Source organism: Scleropages formosus, chromosome 24, assembly GCF_900964775.1.
Source record: "Scleropages formosus chromosome 24, fSclFor1.1, whole genome shotgun sequence".
Classification (NCBI taxonomy): domain Eukaryota; kingdom Metazoa; phylum Chordata; class Actinopteri; order Osteoglossiformes; family Osteoglossidae; genus Scleropages; species Scleropages formosus.
The window spans coordinates 7,591,164-7,616,091 of NC_041829.1; the positions used below are offsets into that span (position 1 = coordinate 7,591,164).

At 46.1% G+C, this 24,928-nt stretch overlaps 1 protein-coding gene across 3 annotated transcripts; it reads left to right on the forward strand.

The window, feature by feature from the left end:
• Positions 1-4,701: 4,701 nt before the first annotated feature.
• On the forward strand, positions 4,702-24,657 carry prrt4b (proline rich transmembrane protein 4b). 3 transcript variants are annotated; one of them, XM_029248864.1, is made up of 4 exons: positions 4,702-4,789; positions 10,026-11,023; positions 15,812-15,928; positions 22,294-24,657. In XM_029248864.1, the coding sequence occupies exons 2-4, from the start codon at positions 10,120-10,122 to the stop codon at positions 24,243-24,245; spliced, it is 2,973 nt and encodes a 990-aa protein (XP_029104697.1). In that variant the 5' UTR covers positions 4,702-4,789; positions 10,026-10,119; the 3' UTR covers positions 24,246-24,657. The 3 variants fall into 3 exon arrangements, with proteins under 3 accessions (XP_029104697.1, XP_029104695.1, XP_029104696.1); XM_029248862.1 differs by lacking the exon at positions 4,702-4,789 and adding an exon at positions 5,102-5,262; XM_029248863.1 differs by lacking the exon at positions 4,702-4,789 and adding an exon at positions 5,102-5,256.
• Positions 24,658-24,928: the final 271 nt, after the last annotated feature.

Below are 24,928 nucleotides of genomic sequence, written 5' to 3' on the forward strand. Positions count from 1 at the left end.
AGAAACACCGGACTCCGAGAGCCCAGACACCCCCACCCCGTCCCCCCTGTCCCCCCTACGCTGATGTCATATGTTTGGGCAGCCCTTGGGGGCCATTGTCCCACAGTGGGGCCCATTGTTCCGGGGCGTTCTGCGCCTTCCTATTCACTGATGAGATTTAGTGTGAGCGGCTCCACCCGTGGAATCCGGGCCGGCTCACGCCCCGCGCCTCTCGGCCCCCTTTTCATCTGCCCCGCGCGCAAAAGAAACGCTTTTTATTGCCTCACCTCCTCCGCTCTCCGACACCGCGACTTTAGAACCGTCATCCTTAGTCCCGCCGAGACGCCCCCCCCGTCCGATTGTTTATGAATGCGTTCATTTATTTGCCGTCCTGTCCTGGTTTTGTCACCCAACACCCCTCTGCTTCATGGAGACGGTGTGCTGCCTCCTCTACCGGGCCCTCGGAATACCCTCAGCCCCCCTCGTTGTTCGCCGTGTGCTTCTTCTCTACGTTTCCCTACAGCCGCAGCGGCCGCATCCTGCCAGAGAGCCTCTCGTTGGTGCCGAAGGCCGTAGGTCAGCCAAGGTCACCCGTTTTTGCATGTTCCAGAAGGCTGTGTGCCGCCGCGTCGCCGGAGGGATCGGGTCAAAAGAATCGACCCGACAGCCACCCCCCACTATTTGACTTATATAATATATGATAAAACCTTATGTAACATATGATATATAAAATACAATACATGCAAAACCATTAACGGATCTGCTGCTGATCATCCGCGACACCCAGTGGTTCTCCAGCTCTGTCCGCTTGGCGGTCCCACACACAAGAGGTCCGAAATCAAAAACACGAAAGCTTTCGGTTCTGGTTCCGATGTGCTAAAATGACCTCCCCCTCCCACTCACAACTGCTGAATCTCTCTGTACTGTATTTGAGAAGGGTCTCAAAAGTCAAGTCTTTGGGAATCGCTTCTCCCCGATCTCGTAAGTGCTCGATAAACGCGTGCGTCTTCGTGCTTAATCATTTTTTAATAATTTGTTTAATAACGGAAATGTGATGTACACTGGCCCACATGGTGGAATGTGTCGGATGGTCTGTACAGTGGAGGGACATAACTAATAATGGATACACACCAGCCGGGCTCCTTCAGGCAGGGCTGTGAATCCCGGAATCACATGTTTGTATCCGAATCTCTCCTTCTCTTGATGCTCTCATTTTATTTTCTATGAGATGTACATTGCTTTGGAGAAAAGTGTCTGCCGAATGAGTACATGTAAATGTGGATGCAAATATACTGTATTATACGTAATAGAGCTATAACAGAGGGGTTTAATAAAAGAAAATTGTAAATACAAATATATATGCAGCGTGTTCTGTTTGTCTGACGTCAGTGTCATGTTGTCATCGTCCCTCTGACGGAATAATCCGTGTCTCCATCATGCAACATTGTCCCACCCGCATAAATGGTCTCTACTTAAACGGATGGATATGGAAACGGTTGCTTTACAGGGTGGCCTCTGTAAGGTATTGACTCGTTGATCCGAATCGGCAGCAGCGGCAGCCGCGAGGGTCTGGGCCGGCCTCTCTCGCCGCGCGTGTGAATCTATAGCGACGAGGAACAGCAGCTTCACACGGCTCCAGGGCAGCGGAAGCACAGAAGGGCCACGCATGAAGGGCCCAGACCACAGCATCATCCAGCACATGTTCACTGCAGAATCACTATTTTAATGGCTTTGCACAGCGGATCCATCCTAAAATTTATATTTAGCTCACGCTGCCCTCAAAGCAACTTGCAATTATTTACCTACTTAAACAGCAGGGTAATTTTACTGCAGCAGTTTAGAGTAAGTACCTTGTTTAAGGGTACTACGGCTGGAGGTGGGTTTGGGACCATCATACCCCCTAATCACAGTTATCCTCCATATAATCAATAATGAATATAATATTATATATACGCAGTATAATATGAAGGGCCTCAGCTTGTAACACAGTTTTCTTTTTTTTTAACTTTGCAGCTTTTGTAAAGAAATGATGAAATATGAAAGGTGCTCTCGTCTTCTTCCTCAATTCTATGTTAGACCCAGTAAACTTCTGGGGATCCCTATTTCGGGTCCGGCCGCCATCCTGCACTTGCCCTACACTCTTATTATGTAGGTACAATAATGCTTATATAGGTTTTCTAGAGTAAAACTCGGGACAAACAGTGTAAACTTTGCCGAGAGTGAAAGGCTGCAGAATACCGCACGTCCTTGTGCGTTTGGTGGACAATCGAAGCGATACAGTGGCCTGTATTGTACGCCCAAAACAAAGCAATATTATCTCCTGACAGGCAGCAATTGTGCTCATTTCCGAATCCGGCGACTCGGCCCAACGTTCCTGCCGCTCCACCGGACCGTGGAGATGCCCGTAAAACCTGATCTTTCAACGCCTGCCTACGCACAGATGGTGGACAGAACCCAGACAGCCAATTCACGGCACCGATGTCCATCGCGTCCATCCGGAGACGTCCTCATCCATCTATTTATTTAGCGGACGCTTTTCTCCAAAGTGACTTGCAATGGATACTATGTAGTGTTGTCAGCCCACACACCTTATTCACCACAGTGACTTACACTGCTAGATACATGACTTATCATGGGTCACTCATCCATACATCAGTAGAACACACTCTCTCTGTCACTCACACACTATGGGGAACCCAAACAGCATGTCTTTGGACTGTGGGAGGAAACCAGAGCACCCAGAGGAAATCCACACAGACAGAGCAGGGATTGAACCCATGTCCTCTCATACCACCCAGGCGCTGCGAACAGCAGCACTACTCGCTGTGCCACCAGGCCATTCTCACAGAATAACCCGCACCCCCATCACCGCATCGTCGTCCCACAACGCAAATGATCTCTACTTTAATTGTTTCCATTTCTGCAAACACATATATTTGAAGAAATGGTTCCGGTTGTCTGTTGAGGCATCAAAACAATACCAGCACCAGCACATGTGCTGCAGAACAGTACTTGGGCTCCTCAACTTACAAACACAACTGGGAGTGCAAGTCTTTTCATAACTCGATTTGTTCGCAAGTCACTTTCACCACCAAGCTGCAATTAATGACAGCGGAATATTATATAAAGCCTCATTTATTAATAGATTTTGTTCTGCAAAAGCCTCAGAGGAAGCTGAGCTGATAAAATAAAGTAGATGGAAAATACATTTTGTCAGCTGATAGGGCAGTGGACTGAGTGGCTGCATTTGGATCTCAGTTTTGCAGGTTTGATTACTTTTTACTAATGTAGTACCCTGGGTCAGGGTACTTACGCTGAATTGATGCAGTAAAAAATTACCCAGCTCTATAAATGGGTAATGCTTTGTAGGTTGCTCTGGAGAAAAAAAGACACAAATAAATTTAAAGCAAAAAAAAAAATCCTTGTAACGCTTCCATCCATCTGTTATCGTACACCATTCGTCCGGGGCAGGGTGGCGGAGTCCTGAGTCTATCGAAGAAATGTAGGGTGTGAGGGAGGGTACACCTGGCTGTGATGCCCCAGCGCTGCAGTGTAATACTATGTTATTTCTATTGACCGAAACAACCTTGAAACTAAAATTTGTTTAAAAGCGCAGAGACATATGGAAAGCATATCTGCGAGAATAAAATATTGATTTGGAGCTGGAACCGTTGCGAGGCCGTATTTGCCAACTCATCAATTATTCGAAACGTCGTAGAGTGTAGCTGTTTGATAGCCACACTCTTGAGTTTTTCAGGTTCATTTCATAGCGTGACATAAACCTATTATCATGTATGATCATAACTGTATTGTATGTGGGACTTGACGCAGAAAGCGATAAGGGTTTTAACTCTTAGTTCTCCTCACAGTTCTGGTTCTTTTCACATTGTGCAGAAAATCAGATTTGAGAATTTCGAGCTGCGTAACAGTTAATTTTTTCCAGAGCTGTGATTTTTATGTGATTATGAGTTATGTGTTATGTGCCTACAAAAATTGTTCATGTTTTTCATATTTTTAGGTGATGTCAGAATCAGTGCATTGCTTTGGAGAAATGTATAGCCTGTCAAACTATTGCACTATTGCTATTAATAAGTTTCCTGTACTTGACAGTGAAAGTGGAGAGACAAGACCTTTTGCCCTAGAGAAAGCTTAAAAATTAGTTTTAGAAAGCAATTCTCTGCGCAGGAAATTGTTTCTCCTCCGCAGGAAAACGTCTGATTGTTTCTAATTTCAGCAAATTCTTTGAATTGCAGAATTAATAAGGACTGGAATGTTTGTCAGGCCCCCAACTATTTAATAGCTATTATTTCACCGACTGAGATCCTGACAGTTTGCACCACCTTGGAAGGGCTGATTCTGATCAATTAGATATAGATAGATAGATAGATAGATAGACTGTCACTGTGATGGACACAGGAGGTCAGTGGTTCTCCTTCACCTGTGACTGACATTTCTTAGGGTCCACACTGTGTGCGTGTGTGTGTGTGTGTGTGTGTGTGTGTGATATCGCTATGCCTATACATCAACCCGCCCCGCTAATGAATCATCTGCCTAGTGAGGTGTGACCACAGTCATTGTGTGTGTGAGTTTCACAGCGGTCAACTCACTGTGCGGGGGAGGGGCTGGGGTGTGCAACCAGGAGCGAGACCAATGAGGGTGAGAGAGAGAGAGAGAGAGAGAGAGAGAGGGAGAGGGAGGGGAGCAAAGAGGCTGAAACTCAATTTCACGCACACACACACTTGCGCAGAGAGGGATATTTACCACATCATTCTGATGGAAGGGATGTTTTCCCTTCTGTGTGCCTGAACCAGTGAGTATCCCTCCCTTGCTCTAATAGCTCTAATAGTTTGGAGGTGGGGGGTGAGTGTGTGTGTGTGGGGGGGAGGCACACTCAGGTTTTATGTAACACATGAGAGCCTCTGTAGCGCTGCAACAAGCAGGGAGAACCGGTGCTGTGCCTGTCAGTGCAGCAGAGGGACAGCCGGCTGGGGGGGGCAGGAGGAGCTGGAGGAGGGAGCCCAGCGGAACACCGAGCTGGAGCACGGAGCTGTGCGTTGGAAGCACTGGGGCCGGAGACGACCAGAGTGGGCGTGTTTATTTACCGCGCTTTCGGAGCGAGCGTCTCAGGGTGGCTGCTGGGCCGTAGCAGGCAGCATCGAGGACGGCGTGAAGGAAAGAGGAGGGCGCTGGTAAACAGCACATACGCCGCACCGGCCACGAGAGCAGGTCTTCTGGACTAATGAAGAGGATGGGATGTGGCCCTTCGCTGTCCAAATGGTAAAGGTAATGGCATGAGGATGGTAAAGCTAGCAGTAACAGGACTGTAAAGGTAGTGGATCCAGAATGGTAAAGGTAAAGGTAATGGTAATGGAATGGTAAAGGCAGTGGTGAAAGGACGCTAAAGGTAACGGTGACAAGATGGTAAAACAGTATGGTAAAGGGAGTTGTAGAGGTAAAGGCAGCTGTAAAAAGATGGTAAAGGATGGTAAAATTAATGGTAACAGGATGGTAAAAGTAATTCACAGCATGGTTGAAAGTGTCACATTCAAAATAAGAGGCTTCACACAGTTTGGCAGTAAATCACGGTAAATAACAAGGTGACAGTGAGCCGGACGTGCGGCCTTCAGTACGACCCGGGCCTGCGGGTGCAGGAATATGTGAAAAATACAGCGTTCGGCCCTTTGCGTACCTTTACTTATTCTAAGTGCACTCAGACGTGGCTCTAGATACCGATCTCGATCAATCATGGGAAATGATCAGCTGAGGTCGTGAGGAGTTAATTGAAAATGTGACCAAATAGTTAACCTCTGAATGTCCGGTCTGGGTCGCTGGGGGTCTGGTATGTGGCACACGGGGCGTAACGTGGACACGGCGGGTCTGCGACTTACGACGAACGAGCCTTTCAGAAACCCAGATTCACGACACCCTTTCCGTTCATGTCACGCTAGAATCTCGACGTTCGGTCGTAACGTCTCCGGGCGACCGTTCTATCTGCTGTACGATGACATCGACTGGGCCCAAATTTCTTATTGTTTGGGCGTTCGGCAGTGGCCGCGTTTCATTCGCAAAGCTTTTCGTTTGCGATTCCTTTCAGGTTACTTTTTATTTAACGTATCAAACGGAAAAGTGAGTGTTTCTAGCGGTGATGAAAAGAAAAAGCAAAAGTAAACATCTTGAAATAAAAGTGAAAATAACAGTGCAGCATGAAAATGTGATTATAGAAACATTGTGTATTTATATTATTATTAGTCTAAATCAGTGTAATTTTCATCAATAATGTGTGAAATTAGTCAAAAAATATAAGAAATATAACAAAGCCCTGTTATGTAACATTCATGCATGTTAGTTGTTTATGGTTTATATAATAAACTGTATTTTATATAATAAAAGGGTATTTTTGACTTATGAGGAAATCGATTTGTGGTTGTGGTAACGGAACCGCGTCGTAAGTCGAGGACCACCTGTGTGGTTTGGAAACAGGGTTTAGACAGCCGACGTGTGCGATGGATTCCCTTCTCGAACATAGCTCTCAGTTCACTCAAAATATTATCCGAATCACGTTATATATTGGAAATATAGATCCGAAAGATTTAAATGGCGCTTCGGATATTCTTTCCCGTAAATTTCACCCTGCATCTTAATTCATGAGTGAAACTTAAACCCAATAATTTTTAACGATCTCACGAGGCCCGGTGAGCAATGTAGTATAAGAATGTAGAATAACAAAATAAAAATGGAGAAAAGCCTAAAAACCCAGACAACAAAAGTTCAAAGTAAAATATGAAGGTGGTTTAAATAAACGATCGATTGGTTTTACAGTCGTATCACAAAGGCGACGCGTCTCCGCCGCGCCGTCGTCGATCGCTCGACGGCCGACTGATCCGCGGATTTATTTCCGTTCGGTCTCCCGCCGTGGGTCTACTATTCAGAATGAGGGTAATAAACGTCCCCCCGGTGGAGCACGTGAAGGAGTCAGGAGCACCGCTGATCAATCATTTCATTACTTGCGCCATAATGGAGATGTTTCTTAACTGCCTCGAAATCGACTAGAACCAGTACCTGTGGGGCTCATTGGAGATGAGAACACATCTGTACTCATTGAAGAAATTATTATTCATATTCATACCAGAATAGAGAGGTCCTCAGGCCTCAGTCGAGACACCGTCTGATTGCGTGCTGAGAAGCGTTAGAAGGGTACAAGGAGTTTTGGCCTGTGATCGTCCACAGCGCGTCTCGGTCGAACGTTTTTTTCTTTTCGTTCTTCAGAATATTACTGTCAAAAAGGGGTTTGGTGCTTAATAAGGATTTTGAATACCATTTTCCCTCTGCATATGAGAACTTGCCTTTTACATAACATTTGACTGTGGTGCATAGCATCGGTGCAGTGGTTAGTATGTGAAAAATACTATAAATATAATAGAATGCACACCATTCGGTATGGAAACCATTCAGCATGGTCATCTCTGGCTACCTGGCAGGATTCAGTATTTTTATTTTTTTTTTTTAAATTTAATTTTATTTTATTCAGCTGATGTTGTTGTCCAAGTCAACTTCCTATGCCGCTAAGAAAGAACGAACCAAGATTCAATCAAAATATTGCTCAGATTGTCAGTTGCTCAAGTTATTAAAAATAAAATGAAAAATTTAGTGTGCATATGAATAAATGCTATTTTGGGTAACAACTGATCCTTCAAATTTAAAAAAAATAGCTCCTATGGGGCAGCAGGTGGTGTAGTGGCGAGCGCTGTCAACCTGCAGTCTGAAGGTCTCAGGTTCCAATCCCACCCCTGCTGTAGCGCCCTTGATTACCTTCATTTGACTCAGTAAAATTACCTTGTTCTATAAATGGGTAGATTGTTGAGGTTACTAAATGTAGGATACCGTGCACAACGGCATCAGCAAAAATAAAGAAAAATAACGCAGTAACCTTGTACCTGTGGGTTGAGTCTCGGAGAACCTCTCTTCCCCAAAGTTCCCTCTATCTGTGGGCCCGAGGACTTCTTGTACGGACCCAACATCCACCTTTGCCAAGCCTCATGAGAGCTAAGGGAAGAAAGTTAAATCACAGTTTTGTAATATTGCCCAACCCTCTGGCAGTTCTGAGAGCCTCTGCATGGAGCAATGAAAGATGGCCAGGGTGGGACCTGAGCAGTCGCTCCTTGCCAGTGCTAAGTAGGGCAAGCTGATGTTGCAGCAGGGTACAGAACTCCAAATGAAGGACATCGGCTTGCATTAGAGCACATATATTTAACCGACAGTGTCTGTAGGCACTACGCTATGTATACACTCAGCCCTCCTATATTGGGCCCATTCAATGAAAACCATTCCTAGAGCTTATAAAAACATATAAAACGTGCATATGGGCTAATACACATTCAGTACATCACGTGTGTTCGAATGGTGATTGTTGGACTTCCCTGCTATTCCCTATTAATAAACTTCATGCAGTTTACTAATGCAGGCGCATAACAAAACCAGCCAAGTACTTCCTAGTTCATTCCTATCACACTGACAACCTCAACCACTAATTAAGATAAACAGTAAAGTAAATCTAGTATTACAACTAAGCAATATAAACAACTGTTTGGCCTAGAGCGTAACCCGGTAACACAGTGTGCGAGGCTGAAGGGGGAAGGGAGGCACCCAGGGCGGGATGCCAGTCTGTCGCAAGGCACTCCTGGCATAGCTCAAACCCTAGACCTGCCAAATAGCAGGCACCAGCCAAACCCGCCATGCCACCTCTATATTACAACTACTTATTGTTATTTTCGGTGTCATAAATTCATTTAGGTGACACGTTTCTCACTGTTATGTAAACAATAAGTGTATTTTTAGATATGCCTCAGTAAACAGTAGACCCGTTAGAAGGGGCATTAAAAAGAAACATTAACGCAAGTTATCTGTATAAACACACATTTAGTCTGCTATTAAAGTAAAAGAATAATATAGAAAATGGATGTGTATATGTATCCGGCATCCAGAACAAAAAACAATACATTTCTTTTCATTTCCATTTCTGCAAACAAAATTGAAATGAAAGCATCAGACTGAGAATATCCATGTTTTTTCTCTCCAGAACGTTCCAGAAATGGTTTCAAAGCCAGGGAGATGAAAAGACGTTGGGTACACTAAAAAACACCAATTTTCCACGAGGATCAAATGTACCCTTCGCAGAGGCCTTTTCATTACTTCGAAATCAGTTTGCCTGTGTAATTTGTCGTGGTTGGAACCCTGTCTGCTGACTAATTTCGCTGAGATTCGGGACGCGAGCGGCACCCTTGTAACTGATTAGTCTGTTATTGTTGCGAAACTAGATGACAAGTAATTGTATGGCTATCGACTCGGCCCGCGATCGGGATTAGCATTCGGTCCTCGGGGGAGCGCTCAGGTCGGCCCCGGTTCGAGTAGATGGCTGGAAAGTCCATCAGCTTTCCCAATGGAAAAAAACGCAGTAAGCAGGAGCACAGAGAACGAATCAATCTTCGATCTAAAAAGAGACCGAGGGAAGGGTTCGGGGCTACGGGGGGAAACGGCGCAACTAGTGAACCGGCAGCTCGACGGGAATAAATTCGGCGTGCATTCAGCCATGTTAACAAAACGCCGTTCCCGCACCCTCTGTGGCCTCCGCTTTTGTTTCCTGAAGGTCCCTCTTTTCTGACTCGTCCAATTCACAATGTCTTCGGCTAAATATACGGCACGGTAATTCACAGAGGGCCCGCGCCGGTTCACACCTTCTTGGTGCTGATCCGCGCGGTCCCACGACTTGAGGACCTGCACATTCCGATGTTTTCGCACTATTTGTAGGACCTCTAATCTAAGCGATAGCAGTGCCCACCTGCCCGGGCTGTTGGGTTACTGCTAAGCCAGCAAAATAAGCAGTGCGGTGCTCGACAAAACGCAGAAGCGGGAAAAAGTAAACGGCGTGTAACAACAAGCACAAGTTTAGAAAAATATGTACTCTAATATTTACATGTAAAGATGCTGCAGCCGCTAGAGAGGGAATTTTGCGTTTAAGTATGTTTTTGTCATGTATTCTTGTCTTGTAGGTGACTAAACAATAACGGGTAGAAGTCCCTCATGCACTACAAGCGAAATGGAGGACATTGTGTGACGGCCACTTGATGTTTCAATAAGAGCACCATGCTATTTCCTAGCTGGACCCTGGCACTATGTCTTTGGCACTCTATTCTTGGCTCCCTTCAAGCCATGTCATTGGCCGGAATTCAGGGAAGGCGGTCTTTGTCTCAGCCCCAGCCAATCGCAGAGCCTGGGAACTACAGGTATGCAGATTCGTTCGGCAGTCTAAAGGACAGCTTCTTCTGGCCATTCTGGACACCAGAGGGTGGAACGGGAGAGGCCAGGACTCCCTCGTTCCTTTCGCTACCCTTCGCCTTGCCCTTTGACTTATGGAGTTCAAGCCCCAAGACTGAAGAAGAAGCCAAAAGTACCCAGTGGAGCTTGAAAGTATCTTCCCCAGCCACGACCACTGATTCAGATCCAGGCCTGGAGGACAGGAAAGATGCATCACCTAAGACAGCAATAGGTACCTCTTGGAAGAATGCTATGTCAACACCAGGGATGACCACAGGAGTGGTCCTCAAAGGGACAAGGCTGCTGCCGTCCACTACGTCCCACAGCATTGGTCACAGTACTTCACATGAACATGGGACTGACCTGCCTTGGCCATCAAGCAGCTTCAGCAATGATGGTGACTCTTTCCGAGCGACTCCTACAGTCAGAGACACCACTTTACACACCGCCAGCACTGTGAAAGCCATCACGAGGGAAGCCACACACAATACGGTTTCAATGCAGCCTGGCCTAGATAATAGGAGCACAACGCAAACTATATCTGCTGTCGATCAAGAGGCTACAACATCTCCAGGGAGGGAGCGGACAACAAGCCCAGAGTTGACGGATAAGCCATCCAGCACATCAAAAGGACAAACAGGGCCAGAGACAATGACGGCTGGTCACAGCAGATTGTCTGAAGAGACAGGACAGCCACCAACGGCGGCGCCATCCGTGAACACCAACTCTCCAGGTAACAGCAAGCAAAATCTGCTGCCACTTACATTTACTTGTTTTCATTCGTCTAGCTTTTTTCTCCAAAGCGATCTAGTGTTAAGCTTCTTACAGTGATTCACCCATTTATACAGCTGGGTAATTTTTACTGTAATCAATTCAGGGTAAGTACCTTGATCAAAAGTACTACAACGGGGGTGGCTTTTGAGCATTAACCTTATCTCTGAAAATACTATCAAATATGAATATGAATTTATGATTTGGTCTAGTAAATCTAGAAAAATAGGTAAGTCAATTTGTCTTGTTCTTATCGAATTTGTTTGGGTTATGTTAATGTCACTTCATAGATCATCCTTGGCGCCCATTGACATTGTGGCAACTCACCTGGTTCGACCTCTGAGTAATGGCCTCCCGCCCACCCTGCCCCCCGCTGCCTTCCCCCGGGGCTCACATTGAGCTCACTGAAGTCCCGCATCGCATGATTTGAAAAGAGGTCAAAGTAGAAAGAAATACAATACAATGCCCTTATTTAACATTATCATGACTTATAGACTTAACATCCCAGACATGTGAGAAATATATGCAGTCTTCGTGTTGCAAATTCACATGAAGTGATATTTGCGAGACATACAACTGTGAGGAATCCAGTAAATATAGACCAAGAAATGATATATGCAGCGAGTGTTTTAAGCACATAAAAGAGTTGAGGTCATCTGATGCTGATCCTTGATGAGAGATGAACAAAAAACACACATTATATGAAACCGCTTGTCCCATGCGGGGTTGCGGGGAGCCAGAGCCTAACCCGGCAACACAGGGCATAAGGCTGGAGGGGGAGGGGACACACCCAGGACGGGATGCCAGTCCATCACAAGGCACCCCAAGCGAGACTTGAACCCCAGACCCACCGGAGAGCAGGACCCGGTCCAATCCACTGCGCCACCGCACAAAAAACTTATTTATTTTATTTATCGTATGAACAAAGACACATCTTCAGTAACATAGGGCAAGCTTTAAGCTGTAAAATTGCCTTCACGTAGCCAGAACAAAAAACTTAAAGGTTGCATAAGACAACGGCCTTCCGAAAGACTGATGCTCTTGATTATTATTTCATAAAGGAGGGAGGCCCTTGTTGGTAGCTCCAGCGTGACTGGCTGAGCCCGGACCGGCGGACCGTCGGTGCCGCAGCACGGATCAGTATTCCGCCAGCAGACGCGACCATTTATACGCCGAACCCCTCGGGACGCTCTCTCCCTCTCGTGAATGCTGAGCGCACGTCTCGCTGTCTGCAGCCCCTCCCCCCAGCCCAATCCTCTTTACGCCACGATGTAAACGCACAGCCATTTTCGCACAGAAACACGTGACCATGAGGCAGGAGAGGAGACGGTGCTCTGAGGACAACAGTTTTGCGGAGGGAAACGAAGAGCTGGGATCCAAATGAGGAAAATAACTCGGTGCCGCTCACACTTAATCCCCTGCAGTTCTGCTGAATCCTAGAACAGGTTTAAGCCCTACATTCCTTCTGCATTCATTAGGATTCTCACATGAGTAGATGTGACAGATGAATGCAAAGGGACACTTGACATGTAGATTTTCATTTACATCAAGGGCAATGAATAGACACAAATTCATACATGCTGCTCAAGAAGAAGGACCATGTATATGAATATATATGTGACACACAGATATACAGCAAAGGGGCAAAACCTTTGGATTTTAATAAACTAGAGCATGAATTCATATGCTGGTACTTATATACAAAACATGACATAACTGGTCTGTAGGTAGTCACTGATATAAAGGGGCAAAACCCCTAGATATAAATATGCATCAACGTCTTGGGACATATATTTCAATGAATGTGCAGAAATTCACTTAAGTTGGTAGTCAGACGTTTTAGATGTGGAATCAATCATATACATGTGTATATATATACACACACACACGAGGGTCAAGGTGGGGGAAAGCTGATTCTTGGATTAAGTGGGTCATCGTTTTGAACCGCTCCGGGATATTATTCTTTCTCCTCTTCCTCTGTCCTTAACAGAGTTATAAATAATGGACAAATTGGAGCAGGACAGGAGGCTGGCGATACCAGTAATGTGCTTGTTCCATTCAGTTGCCTACACCTTTACTTATGTCAACGTGATGTAAATATCAGCGCAAGCAGGAGAAGCAATTAGGGTTAATGGCCATCAGGTGGTCATATATTGGATGGATTTTATGTTGGCTTAACCACTGTCTGTTTGTTCCCGCCCAGCTAGAGAGAAATTAAGACTGCGATCGACCAACACGCTCTAGTAAGGTTGTCAGGGTAACCCTAATTGGAGCTGGTTAGATGGAGGAGGACCAGTGGCTGTTTGGTTTTTACTGGAAATATGGATTAATATCAGCTTGTGTGGAAGGGAACAAATCTTGCATCTCTCATGTGGTATGCATGAGAAGAACATCGGTTTTCGCAATTTAATATTGTGGGTTCGGCCTTTATTAGAAATGAGTTGCGTAATCAAAATCTCATCCCAGAGCTATAAATATAGTAGTGTTTAGAGGGGGGAGGCTGGGGTGGTGAGCGCCATCAACAGGCCGGGCTCTTGGCAAAGTTTCCATACTGTAACGGCTTCTCCGCACACCTTCCCCGCCAGTGCAGGCTCTGATCACATTTCTGACACCAGTGTGGTGCCCAGTAGGCCTGAGGCAAAGCCCCATTTCCACAGGCCTCGCATTTCTGCCAAAGGTGCCATTCCAGAATTAGCACAAGCACACATTGAAACTGCACGTTTTGTATCAGTTAATCATTTTAGAGTAACGAAAATAATCCATCATTTTTGGATTCTTTTAGAGACATGATACCTGACACTATTTTTATCCATCAGGGTACAACATTTTCCACAAAGTTTTAAGCTATATCTTCAAAATCAAGGCATTACTCAATCTGGGACCATTCGGTTTATATTATATAACAAGAGATACTTTGCGTAAAGCCCTGCGATTTAACAGAAGAAAGCTGACGCGCTAGAAAAGCTTTTTCAAATAAAAATCTGGTACATGTAAATGGAACCGCAAGCCTTTATAGCCGGATCTCCTGAGTGGCATTAAAGCATGCTTCATATGAATAGCTTCTCACATTTGCAAGCCATCGGTGTGATGAGCACGCACAAAAGACAGGAGAGTAATTGAGATGAGATTACGTATAGAGGGTGTAAAGAAGACTGGAATACCCTGATCTAATCTGGGCTCCATTACCTAAATTACTGATGGGGAGTTAAGAGGGGATTCATATTAATCACTTTTCGGTCACTGTCCACGAATGCACACGGGTTCCAACTGTTACAGAACAGGGTATGTTGACTCGGTTAGTGCGCAGAAAGCCTGAAGTATGGCAGTGACGGTCATAAGAATATTGTTCAAGTCATCTTAAAATAAACTGACGTTAATGCGAAACATCAGATCGGAATTGGTTACATCATAAATCGGAACATCGATGAATAAAATATATTAAATTAATGAATGGGAAAGCTGCCCGGGAACTATTGTTTGATAAGCATAATTCAATTGCAGCGATCTAAATTGCTCTGTATACTTCCAGTTTTCAGTACGGTACATTATTTGTCATTTCTTTCTCGAAATCCAACTCGCAGTCAATGAGTGGGCCAACCGTATTTAACTCCATATGGTTATAAATTGTTTTCAGAGCCATAACTGTAAGAATGCCCATGAATTTAATGAATACACGCAGATGAGCCATATCAGACCCCCATTTCATCTACTTTACTGTCCTTTTTAAAAAATAAATCACTCCGACTCATTATAGAGGAATGAAATACTAGAGGCAGCACCCCTTTTCTCAGTTAAATTGCGTCTGAAAAAACATGTATGTATTATGATGTTTTATTGTGATTTTGTTGCCACATTAGCGGCGCCGAATAAGCACAAGATGACTAGGAACAACATGATAATTCATGGCATCAGGACCCAACAGTGGGCGAATCTTGTGCTTCTCACAATGATTTGGAGTTTTATTTTATTATATTAGGTGGCTGTGCAGACCAGGCTAATCCTTTTTGTCTGTGACAGATGCTCTGGTTCGTCAAGATGAAGTACAGATGATCAGTGAAGGACTAGCAGTGCTCTGGGTTTCGCTTCGGATGTCGAACCACACGTGAATCCATTGATGAGGTCCTCATCGTCTTCCCGCTTGCGCCTTTACTCTTCCGCCTCCAGTCCAGCTGATCAGCTGACATACTGGCCACAGATACTGCAAATTCACATCAGAATATTTTTCTTGTTAAGATCCTTGAATGAGCAAGTAAAGTCTCCTCGAAGTTTTGCTCCTAGAGGGATTTGTTTCATGGGTCTGGAGTTCAGTGGAGAGGAGGATCCCATTACCTGGAGCGCTCAGCCATGTCTAACCAGCACTCCCCGAATGGCCCTATGCTCGCCGGCAGTCTAGTTCCACTGAAGGGTCCGAGCATCGCGCCTTGACCAAACGCGGCAGCTTCCTCCTCCTTGAAACAAAATAACACCATTGTTTGCCGTGTGGGATCAGCAGGCCTTTTATATTCCCCCAACACTCATCCAAGATGACGCGAAGACAGCATAATGCATCTAGCGGACGTGCTCCGTGCAGCCAGGGAGCGTAATTAAGTGGGGGCTCAATCCACGGCTGCGAATGCCCGTGTGTTGGGCTAAGTGGCTGAGGAAGATCCGTTTGACATATCTGGGTTAAAGCTCCATTTCCGCAGCAGCACAACTTCTCAGACAACCAGGGATCGTGTTGCATGACCAGAATGTGTTGAATCTTTTTCAGACGTGTCCCGGGGGTTCGAGCGGAGGGGCGGTGAAGGACGTGTGGAAGGAGAAGACCCCGGCATCCAGTGGACCGCCACAGTTTCCTCCATCACTGCCCTAGGGCCACTCTTTGCAGGTAGAAACAGTCATCATTCATGCGTAGAGCAATTCAGTGCCCCGGTCATGTATGTTCCAGCCAGCCAAGGAGAAAATACAAATAAAATAAAAAAGAATCGTGAGACATTTTTAACTGAGCAACTGGTCTGTAGGTGGAACATCTGCTGGACCAGATCAGCTTTTCAGTTCTTAGGCACTGTGGTCCTCTGTCGATGTCCATCGCGAAAAGTAGATAGAACGTTTATGTCCACCTTCCTTTCCGTAAACCCCCCCCATCCATGCCTTTAGGTCCTCTTTGAGCTCATGCTCTAACGGTGACTCAGACAAAGATATTGCCGTTCGCAAACTAATGCTGAGATCTTCAGCTCAGACCCTGGTCTGAGTCCGAGCCACATCTGGCATGGGAGTTTGGCAGCTGCGGGACATAACTGGTATTGTTCCGCTACAGGAGCTTCAACAAATCATGGCTAGACTCAGCAATAAATACCATCTATGGTCTTGTTAGGTGAATCTGCCTTTAAGAAAGTATTTCACAGTCGCTAGCCATACTTTCCACCAGCCGCTGCTTAGCTAACAAAGTCGGAGACACATCCTTGGCAATCCATAAAACATCCCATTCAGAACAAAGCACTTTTAAGCTTTGTGTCATTACACAACACAACGAAATTTTTCAAAGTTGTTATTCGCGTTGATTTTTGCGATGATTGCGATTATTTAAAGTTTATTGATTACAGAAATTCCACCAGTCCTTCTAGAGTGTCAGTGTTAGTTTGGTACTTCCCAACCATTGGAAGCCTCTAGAAGGCCCCAGAACATTCTAGAAAGTACCACAACACTCCAGGAAGCATCATATCCTGAAAGGTACTGGAATATTCAGTACTTGGAACCTGGTGTCAAAATCTGTTAAAATTGGCTAATTTCAAGAATGTGGACTATTTCTCTAAACCTGACACATAGTACAAACTAACACCGAGAAATATGCTTAATCTAACAAAACGGAATGGAAAATGAAAAAAAAAAATCTAAATAATAATCATTGTTTTATCAGTCTCCTCCACGACCATGTCCAGGTATTTCAGTCGTAAACACAAACACGGATACAAAAAATAGGTACAATGTTACACATTACAAATATGATATTAGCATCTCCATGGTAAATATCGTCCAACAGCGAAGAACAGCATTCGGGATTCGCTAATTCTCATTAATTGTCATTGTTAAGCTCTTAGTCAAGAAAATCGGAGCCATTAGTGCATTAAACACACAACACGCTAAACGGCAGAGCCTCGTAATCCCCTAACCCACACTCCGTTTTTAGAAAAGTAATAAATAGCTGTGCCACTTAAAAGCAGGGCAGCGTGGGGTGGCATTTAAGATACGAGCAGCACAGAAACCTTCCTGCAAAGGTTGCTTGAAGGACTGAGCCTTGAAGGCTTTGATCAGGCTCACAGGTTAGTCTTTAACATATTTAAATGCTGCATTATGTTTTAAAAAATAGAAAAAGGTAATATAATATTGTAATATAATTACAAGGTAATATATATTACATGGGGAGTGCGGTGGCGCAGTGGGTTTGCCCTGGTCATGTTCTCCGATGGATCTGGGGTTCGAGTCCCGCTTGGGGTGCCTTGCGATGGACTGGCGTCCCGTCCTGGGTGTGTCCCCTCCCCCTCCGGCCTTATGCCCTGTGTTGCTGGGTTGGGATCCGGTTCCCTGCGACCCTGTATGGGACAAGCGGTTCAGCTGGCGTGTGTGTGTGTGTGTGTATATATATATATATATTACATGGTAAATGGGTACTATATGGTAAACCGGACAAAAACATATAAGGGGTTCTAAAATGAAAGACTGGCCACTAAGCCTCTTGTGATTATCGTTGTTATTGATTCCTTCTCGTGTTCAGAGTTCCGTCTACGACGCAACACAGCCCTTGTGTCGGTGCCTCCGTCCCTAACTGCAGGAGGCCCATTTGGCAGGAACAGCTGTGCTCGGTTACGGGGTCGCCAACGTCCCCCCTAATGAATCGCACCGTTACAAAGGGATATCGGCTTCAAAAGTTATTGTATAATATGTTCTTCCAAAAGGATGAAGCGCAGGCTTGTCTGCTCACAGTGAGTTTATATTAGAGAATTACAGTTCTGGACAAATATCAAGCCTGGCAGCATTACACATTCCCTTTTCCACGTGATATTCTGCTTCATTTCACCTGAAGTGCATTTTTTTTCAAAGGTCTGACCTCCTCTTCCTTTGCAAAAAAGAGACTTTAAAGTGGAGGAAAAAAGGCTGCTGCGGTTGTTTAACTGTACTGTACAAGACTGACGGTCCGTAACATGCACGATGTCGGAAAAATACGGGCGATCGGTAAGAAGCTCAAAAGCGCTGTGCCTTTTGTCATCTCCATAATTGTGTATCATTTCCAAAAATACATGTAACACGCATGTAACAGGTCAAGTTAAAAACCTTGCGCAGTATTTTTCCTGTCTTTCACAGGTCTGATAGATGCACATATAATCATATAATCACCACATAATCATATGATGTATATGTATATAATTTCTCATTTCTGACACAGTTATGTGTGGATGATAACAGTGAGGTTCCCTTTGCCTTAAAAAATTACACATATAATTTCCATATATATACAGTATGATATATATATATATATATATGGAAATTATATGTATCACAGTGTCTGGGTGGTGCGAGAGAATGTAAGTTCGATCCCTGCTCAGTCTGTGTGGAGTTTGCATGTTCTCCCCATGTCTGCGTGGGTTTCCTCCAGGTGCTCTGGTTTCCTCCCACACTCCAAAGACATGCCATTTAGGTTCACCCATAGAGTGTGAGTGACAGAGAGAGTGTGTTCCACTGCTGTACGGATGAGTGACCCATTGTAAGTAGTGTACCTAGCAGTGTAAGTCACCTTGGTGAGTAAGGTGTGTGGGCTCATAACACTACGTAGAGTTGCTTTGGAGAAAAGCGTCTGCTAAATAAATAAATGTATATGGATATTTTATATTTCCATATATATACAGTATACACACACATAAATATAAATGATCATAATTTATACATGTATTTACTAAAAATATAAAGTATGCATTTATTTGTGTGTGTTTAATGAATCCCGAATGCTCTTCTTAGCTATTGGATGATATTTACCATGGAGATGCCAGATATATATATATATATATATATATACATATATATATACACATATATGTGTGTTTAACATCCTTCGGAAAACTGTTGTTCATCCCTGCAGCCACATTAAAATAATAATAATTGAACATGGCCAATGACAACACCACTGTACAAGGAGAAATTTGCTCATTTCCATATCATTAAGATTAATTTAAAAAGGATCGGGCTTAATTTTAAAAAAATACCAGCGCCTCGGTAATGACTGCTTTCTCACTGAGGAAGTAAATCAACACTCCACACGGTTAAGTAAACAATGTTGCGGCGTCAGATTTTAAGGATGGTTAATATCCTTCCGCCTGGCACTTTATTGGGAACGTCACACTGAGAAGTAATGATAACAGTTTAGAGCCCCGCTTGGATGATTGCATACCGTACGAACGTCACTCAGGATGATGAATACGTTCCTAAATTTTCTCTTAGCTCTTCTATCCGGGGGGGGTGCGATGGTGCAGTGGGCTTGACCAGGTCCTGCTTTCCAGTGGGTCCGGGGTTCAAGTCCCGCTTGGGGTGCCTTGCGATGGACTGGCATCCTGCCCTGGGTGTGTCCCCTCCAGCCCCATGCCCTGCGCTGCTGGCTTAGGCTGCGACCCTGCATAGGACAAGCAGTTTCAGTTGATGTGTGTGTCTTCTATCAGGTAGCAGCCACAGACACCTAAAATGCATTGGCTTACAATGGTCACAACACACACGCATTGTTTGAACCATTTGTCCCATTCGGGGTCGCGGCAAACTGGAGCCTAACCCGGCAACACAGGGCGTAAGGCTGGAGGGGAGGGGACACACCCAAGACAGGACGTCAGTCCGTCGCAAGGCACTCCAAGCGGAACTCGAACCCCAGACCCACCGGAGAGCAGGACCCGGTGCAACCCACTGCGCCACCATGCCCCTCTCTGGTCACAACATCATTTGTGAAATTTTGCAGTTTATAATTACAAGGAATTACTATAAGGGATGCAAAACACACTCAGCTTGCAATCAGCGTGTGTTCGAGATGGGTTCATCTCCGGAACCAGTCTTCGTTTCCTTTGGCGCATATTAAACCTTACGTAGCTTATGAAGATGTGACTCACATGGGCTGCTATGTATAAAGTAAACCGCTCAGCAAAGAAATATGCTCGGTATGTATAAATAGCCCTCCGTAATAAAGACGACCCCCAGAATCCCTGCGAAAACCCGAGAGCGGCAGGAGTCCCGCTCTAAGGGATCCCGAATGACCGCACAGCACCTCATTGTAGGGTGTAATTGTACAACTCATAGAGTCTTAAGAGCGACCCAGCGGAGTGTGTTTAAGGTCTTCAAGAGGAAGCAAAGCAGTCCAGAAATAATAAACCCACCCATAGGAGTTGCCAGTACGCGGTGGCCAGAGCTGCACAAACAAAGCCGCGGTTTCCCGGCAGGGACCGGGTGCGGCAGAGCGCAAAACCACTATCGCACGAAAACACCCAAATCGAGCCCTGTTTTTAATCCCGAGAGCTCAGTATAGCGCTGATTTCAAATTAATACCCTTTAATTAGATTACAATCCATGACGTGCGCGTTGTTTTTCGATTTACATGGGGCTGCGAACCTGCTTTGTAAATTATTCACACTTTTCCGGTGTGTGTTGAGGTTCTTGCCCACATGGGAATTCACAGACCACCCATGGACCACCGCACTGGTTCCTTGGGGATTCGATACCTTAATGTCATTAGTTTAGCCTCTGGACAGAGAGCAACGTGAGAAAAAAATGTTCTCCATCATACTGTATTTCATATAGGCTTGCACCATGCGGGTGCGATGAGAAAATAGTTTATTTAACATTTTTCCCTTTGAGAGTCATTTTTTGAAAGGTTGCAGCTGCAGCCGAATTCATACGGTAATCAAAAGGGCCGCACGACAATCCGTCGTGTCGCAGAGGGCGATTTTTATTTGAGGTTTGACCTTGCGCGTCACGCGTTTCATTTCCTGCCACTTGTCTAAGGCCGCATATTGGGACACAAACAGCTCTTGAAGATATTTTGCTCTACAAAATGTATACCAGCAATTCATCATCAAAGCTGAGATGTCAGATTTCATATTCACACATTTCTTTTCTCGCATATGTAGACAATTTCATTAAATTACCATGCATGGGCCACAGGAGGATATTAAACTTATTATTATTCTACTTTACATATTTTAAATGTGTTTTGGGGTTTGGAAAAAAGACATTACAAGTATTTTGAAGAACGTTGTGTTATATTTTATGAGTACATTGCATATTATTTCAAGGATAAAAATAGATGTTATTGGTATTATTGTTTTATGCATAATTTTATTGATTTAATATGAATTTTATTTGTGTAAATGTTTTTATGCTGTCTGAAAATTATTATGTATCTCAGCTAAGAAAAATCCTGCATTTTCCCTTACGGTTTCATAAATGAGAGCAGCAATGATGTCACCCTCCCTGATCTCCGAGTCTCCAGTTTTAGTGTGTGACCCATTTAGGAGTTACCTACTTTCACATTGTTTCTAATTTAAAAAAAAAAAAAAAAAAAAAAACAGTTTACAGAGGAGTTTTAGTGGTCAGGAGACATATGAGCACTCAATCTTTTCTTGACACTTTACACTCCTTACAGTGATTTACTCATTTATGGAGCAGGGCTGTTTTTATTCTGTTCAGGGTTATTATAGCAGAGGCAGGGATCAAAGTGTGTATCATCTTGTAACCTATCCAACGGTGAAAGACTCCCCACCTTCATGACCCTACATTGGAAAAACTGGTACCGACAATGAATGAATGAAAATATAACTTTAAAAGACAAGCCTGAATTTTATTTTTTTTTTTTTCAAAAAAAAATGTTGGTGCTATCATTGCTGTGCATAATAACATGATTAACTGATTGATTGATTTCTGGTATTTTGGTTCATTAACCAAAATGTATTAGCTGAAGAAATAATGGTAATTCTGCCCACTCACTATGGGAATGAGCCTAAAGGGGTGATTTTCTGGAAGAAACAGACCCCTTGATACGAGGACAGGCCGAGCACCGTTGCCGTGGTACAAATCCCTGTGGGACCGCTCGAAGTCCGTGTCGACTAGAAATCCTTGGATGAGCCATCGAATTTCAGTAACACACGGTATATTGATGTGACAGATGGAGGTACATCCCTAAAGTATGCAAACATCCCATATGAAGGCGTAGCGTTGCTGTGTTGACAGGAACCCTCCCAGATGAGGAATGGCCGTCAGGGATCCCAGCCAACGAGTCGTACTCCCTGCCCGACTGCAACATGGATGTCAGCGGGGACTGCAACGCATCGGATCCCTGGAGCCCCGCCTTCCCAGATGAGAACGCCACCACGAACCAGTCCTACAACCCCTTGCTTCTCCTGACCCCTCCGATGTTTGTTCCCCTGTACTCGGACTGGAACTCGGCCATGGCGACGTGGGGTGCGGCGTGGGAGGCACACGTTTATGGCCTGGGCTCAGTCTTCACGCTCGTGGCGCTCCTCTCGGCGCTCAACCTGCTGTGCCTCCCCTACCGCTGCCCGTCAGGTTGCGGCTACTTCGCCCTGGTCAACGTCTTTCTTCTGGCAGCCGGGGCAAGCAGGGGCTTCTCGCTCTTCTACGACGCCTACAGCCACCAGGACAAGCTGCCGTTCGCCGGCACGCTCCTGCTGTACGAGGCGCCCTTCCCGTGCCTCACCGGCGCCTTCGGCATCGTCTTCCTCCTGCTCTCCATGCGCTCCCGCATGCAGCTGTCCCACTCGGTCCTGCAGCACCCGTGCTTCCTGGCCACTTTGGTTCTGGCGCACTTCATCACCACGTTTGGCTCCGTGGCGCTGCTACAGGTATTCACGCAGCAGCCCTGCCTCTTCTTTGTCTCGCAGGGAGCCTTCGTGCTGCTGGCTGCCATGCTCGCCACCACTTACTTCATTTTTTACTGCTACGTGCGGGCCGACTCGAAACACATCTACCACCTGAACAATACCTCGCCTCCAGTCGAGCGCTACAACCGGTGCCCCTTTGCCGACGCAAAGGACTGGGAGCGTGCCGCAGCCACGGCCGTGTTGGCGGCGCTGTTCGCGCTAGCCTGCGCCGGGCTCCAGCTGTACGCCATGCTGCACGCGCTCGGCCTCGGGGCCACCGAAGTCTTCCCACCCTGGCCGTGGTGGGCCTTCCACCTGAGCTGCCGGTTGTGCGAGGCTGGCGTTTGCCTCACCCTGGCGCTCATCGTCATGCACCCGCTTTACTGCTCCAGCGATCCGCCTCACATCGGTTGCTGGCCCAGAATGTTCCGTGGACACCTGGCTGTGAAGTCCCCGGTGCTGCCCAACAACTACGCCTGGTCACAGCAGGAGAAGCTGGTCATCTGCGACGCCATCGGGCGCGGCGAGTCTGAGTGCCTGCCACTCTACACGCTGGTGGAGCACCGGCTCAGCAGCGTGGACGGGCTGGACCTGCTGTACCGCAGTAACCGTTCCCTGGCTGCCGGAGAGCTGGACCTCATTAAGGCAAAGGCGGGCTCTCTTAGGTCCTCCCTGTCCAGCCTGCGCTTGGACAGCGACTCCACGGCCGACCTGCGCCCGCCATCGCCCATCGACCTGCGCCGCAGCATCGACGAGGCCCTCTTCGGTGAAGCCCTCTTTCCCCAGAGCCTCTTCAGCACCTCCAGCAACCTGTCCCTGAACGCGAACCCCGGCTCCGAGCGCCAGGCGCTCCGGGAAAGCTCGGCCGACCACAGCCTGTACCGGACAACCTCCTGCGGGGAGATGGAAGCTGCGCCACCCAAGGCCCTGGAACCTCGGCTCAGGGGCTCCTCGGACGCAGCTTCGTCCTCGTCTTCTGCGGGCCGCTGGCAGGACAGCAGCTCAAGTTCCATTTTCAGGGCATCGCTGGATGGCTCTTCGCTGGTTCTCTGCTCCAGCCCAGAGCGGTCGGCACACGGCCACGCCTCCTTTGGCAGCAGTCGAATCGCCCCCGGCCACCTGTCCCAGAGCAGCCTCAACCAGGTGGCGCACCTCCAGAGGGGCTACCAGACCCTGGGCTCAGCCTCGCAGGAGAGCCTGGAGCAGCCCGGCTCGCAGGACCTCGCGGTCCAGGCCGAGTTCATTAGCGTATGCCGGCAGATTGACGCCCTGAGCATCTGCAGCGACACCATCGACCTGTAGGCGATGCATCCCGACAACCACGAAGCGCAGGAACTCCTTCCTGCTTCGCGATGCCCGGAGCCTTCACCTGCACCTTGTCCACAGGACGTCTTCACGAGCACCCGAAACACCGGGCCGGGAGACTCGTCATCTGGATAATTACTACGGTAAAGCAATTAAGAGCTTCGGCAGAGAAAACCAGCGCACCCAGTAGCTGAGACCCACAAACAAGGTGCTAATCTCAGCTCGGCCGCTCCTCGGACAGAAGACCAACCAGCGTTCTCTCATGCACTATGTAGCAGTGCCAAACTCACCTTGAAAGCTTCTCGGATTTGAACTTTGCGAGACTTCCCAGAGTTCCCAGGGGTGGTTTCACCCTGTGGGCTTAAGGCAAGCGGGGGGGGGGAGTGACGTCAAGTGCCACAGAACGACAGATGCCAAGAGAAATTTTATAAAATGTATTGTTTCGAGTTGATAAGGGACTCCATTTGCTATTCCCTGTTCATTTTACAGATGTACACTTTTTGCCAAGATTTAAATACTGTGATTTTAATCAAGCACTTATCAAAGATGCGTCGTATCAAGTATCCATATGTAACTAATTTACATTGTATTTAAAAATTATTAAAGAGGAAATATTGTCGATTGAAAAGATTTACCACATAAAATTACCATTGCATTGCTGTTATCTAACAAAGAACACC

Coding starts and splice junctions, on each gene's coding strand:
- prrt4b (XM_029248864.1), top strand. CDS start 10,120: ATGCTATTTCCTAGCTGGACCCTGGCACTATGTCTTTGGCACTCTATT. Junction 11,024..15,811: donor CGTGAACACCAACTCTCCAG/GTAACAGCAAGC, acceptor AATCTTTTTCAG/ACGTGTCCCGGGGGTTCGAG. Junction 15,929..22,293: donor CCTAGGGCCACTCTTTGCAG/GTAGAAACAGTC, acceptor CTGTGTTGACAG/GAACCCTCCCAGATGAGGAA.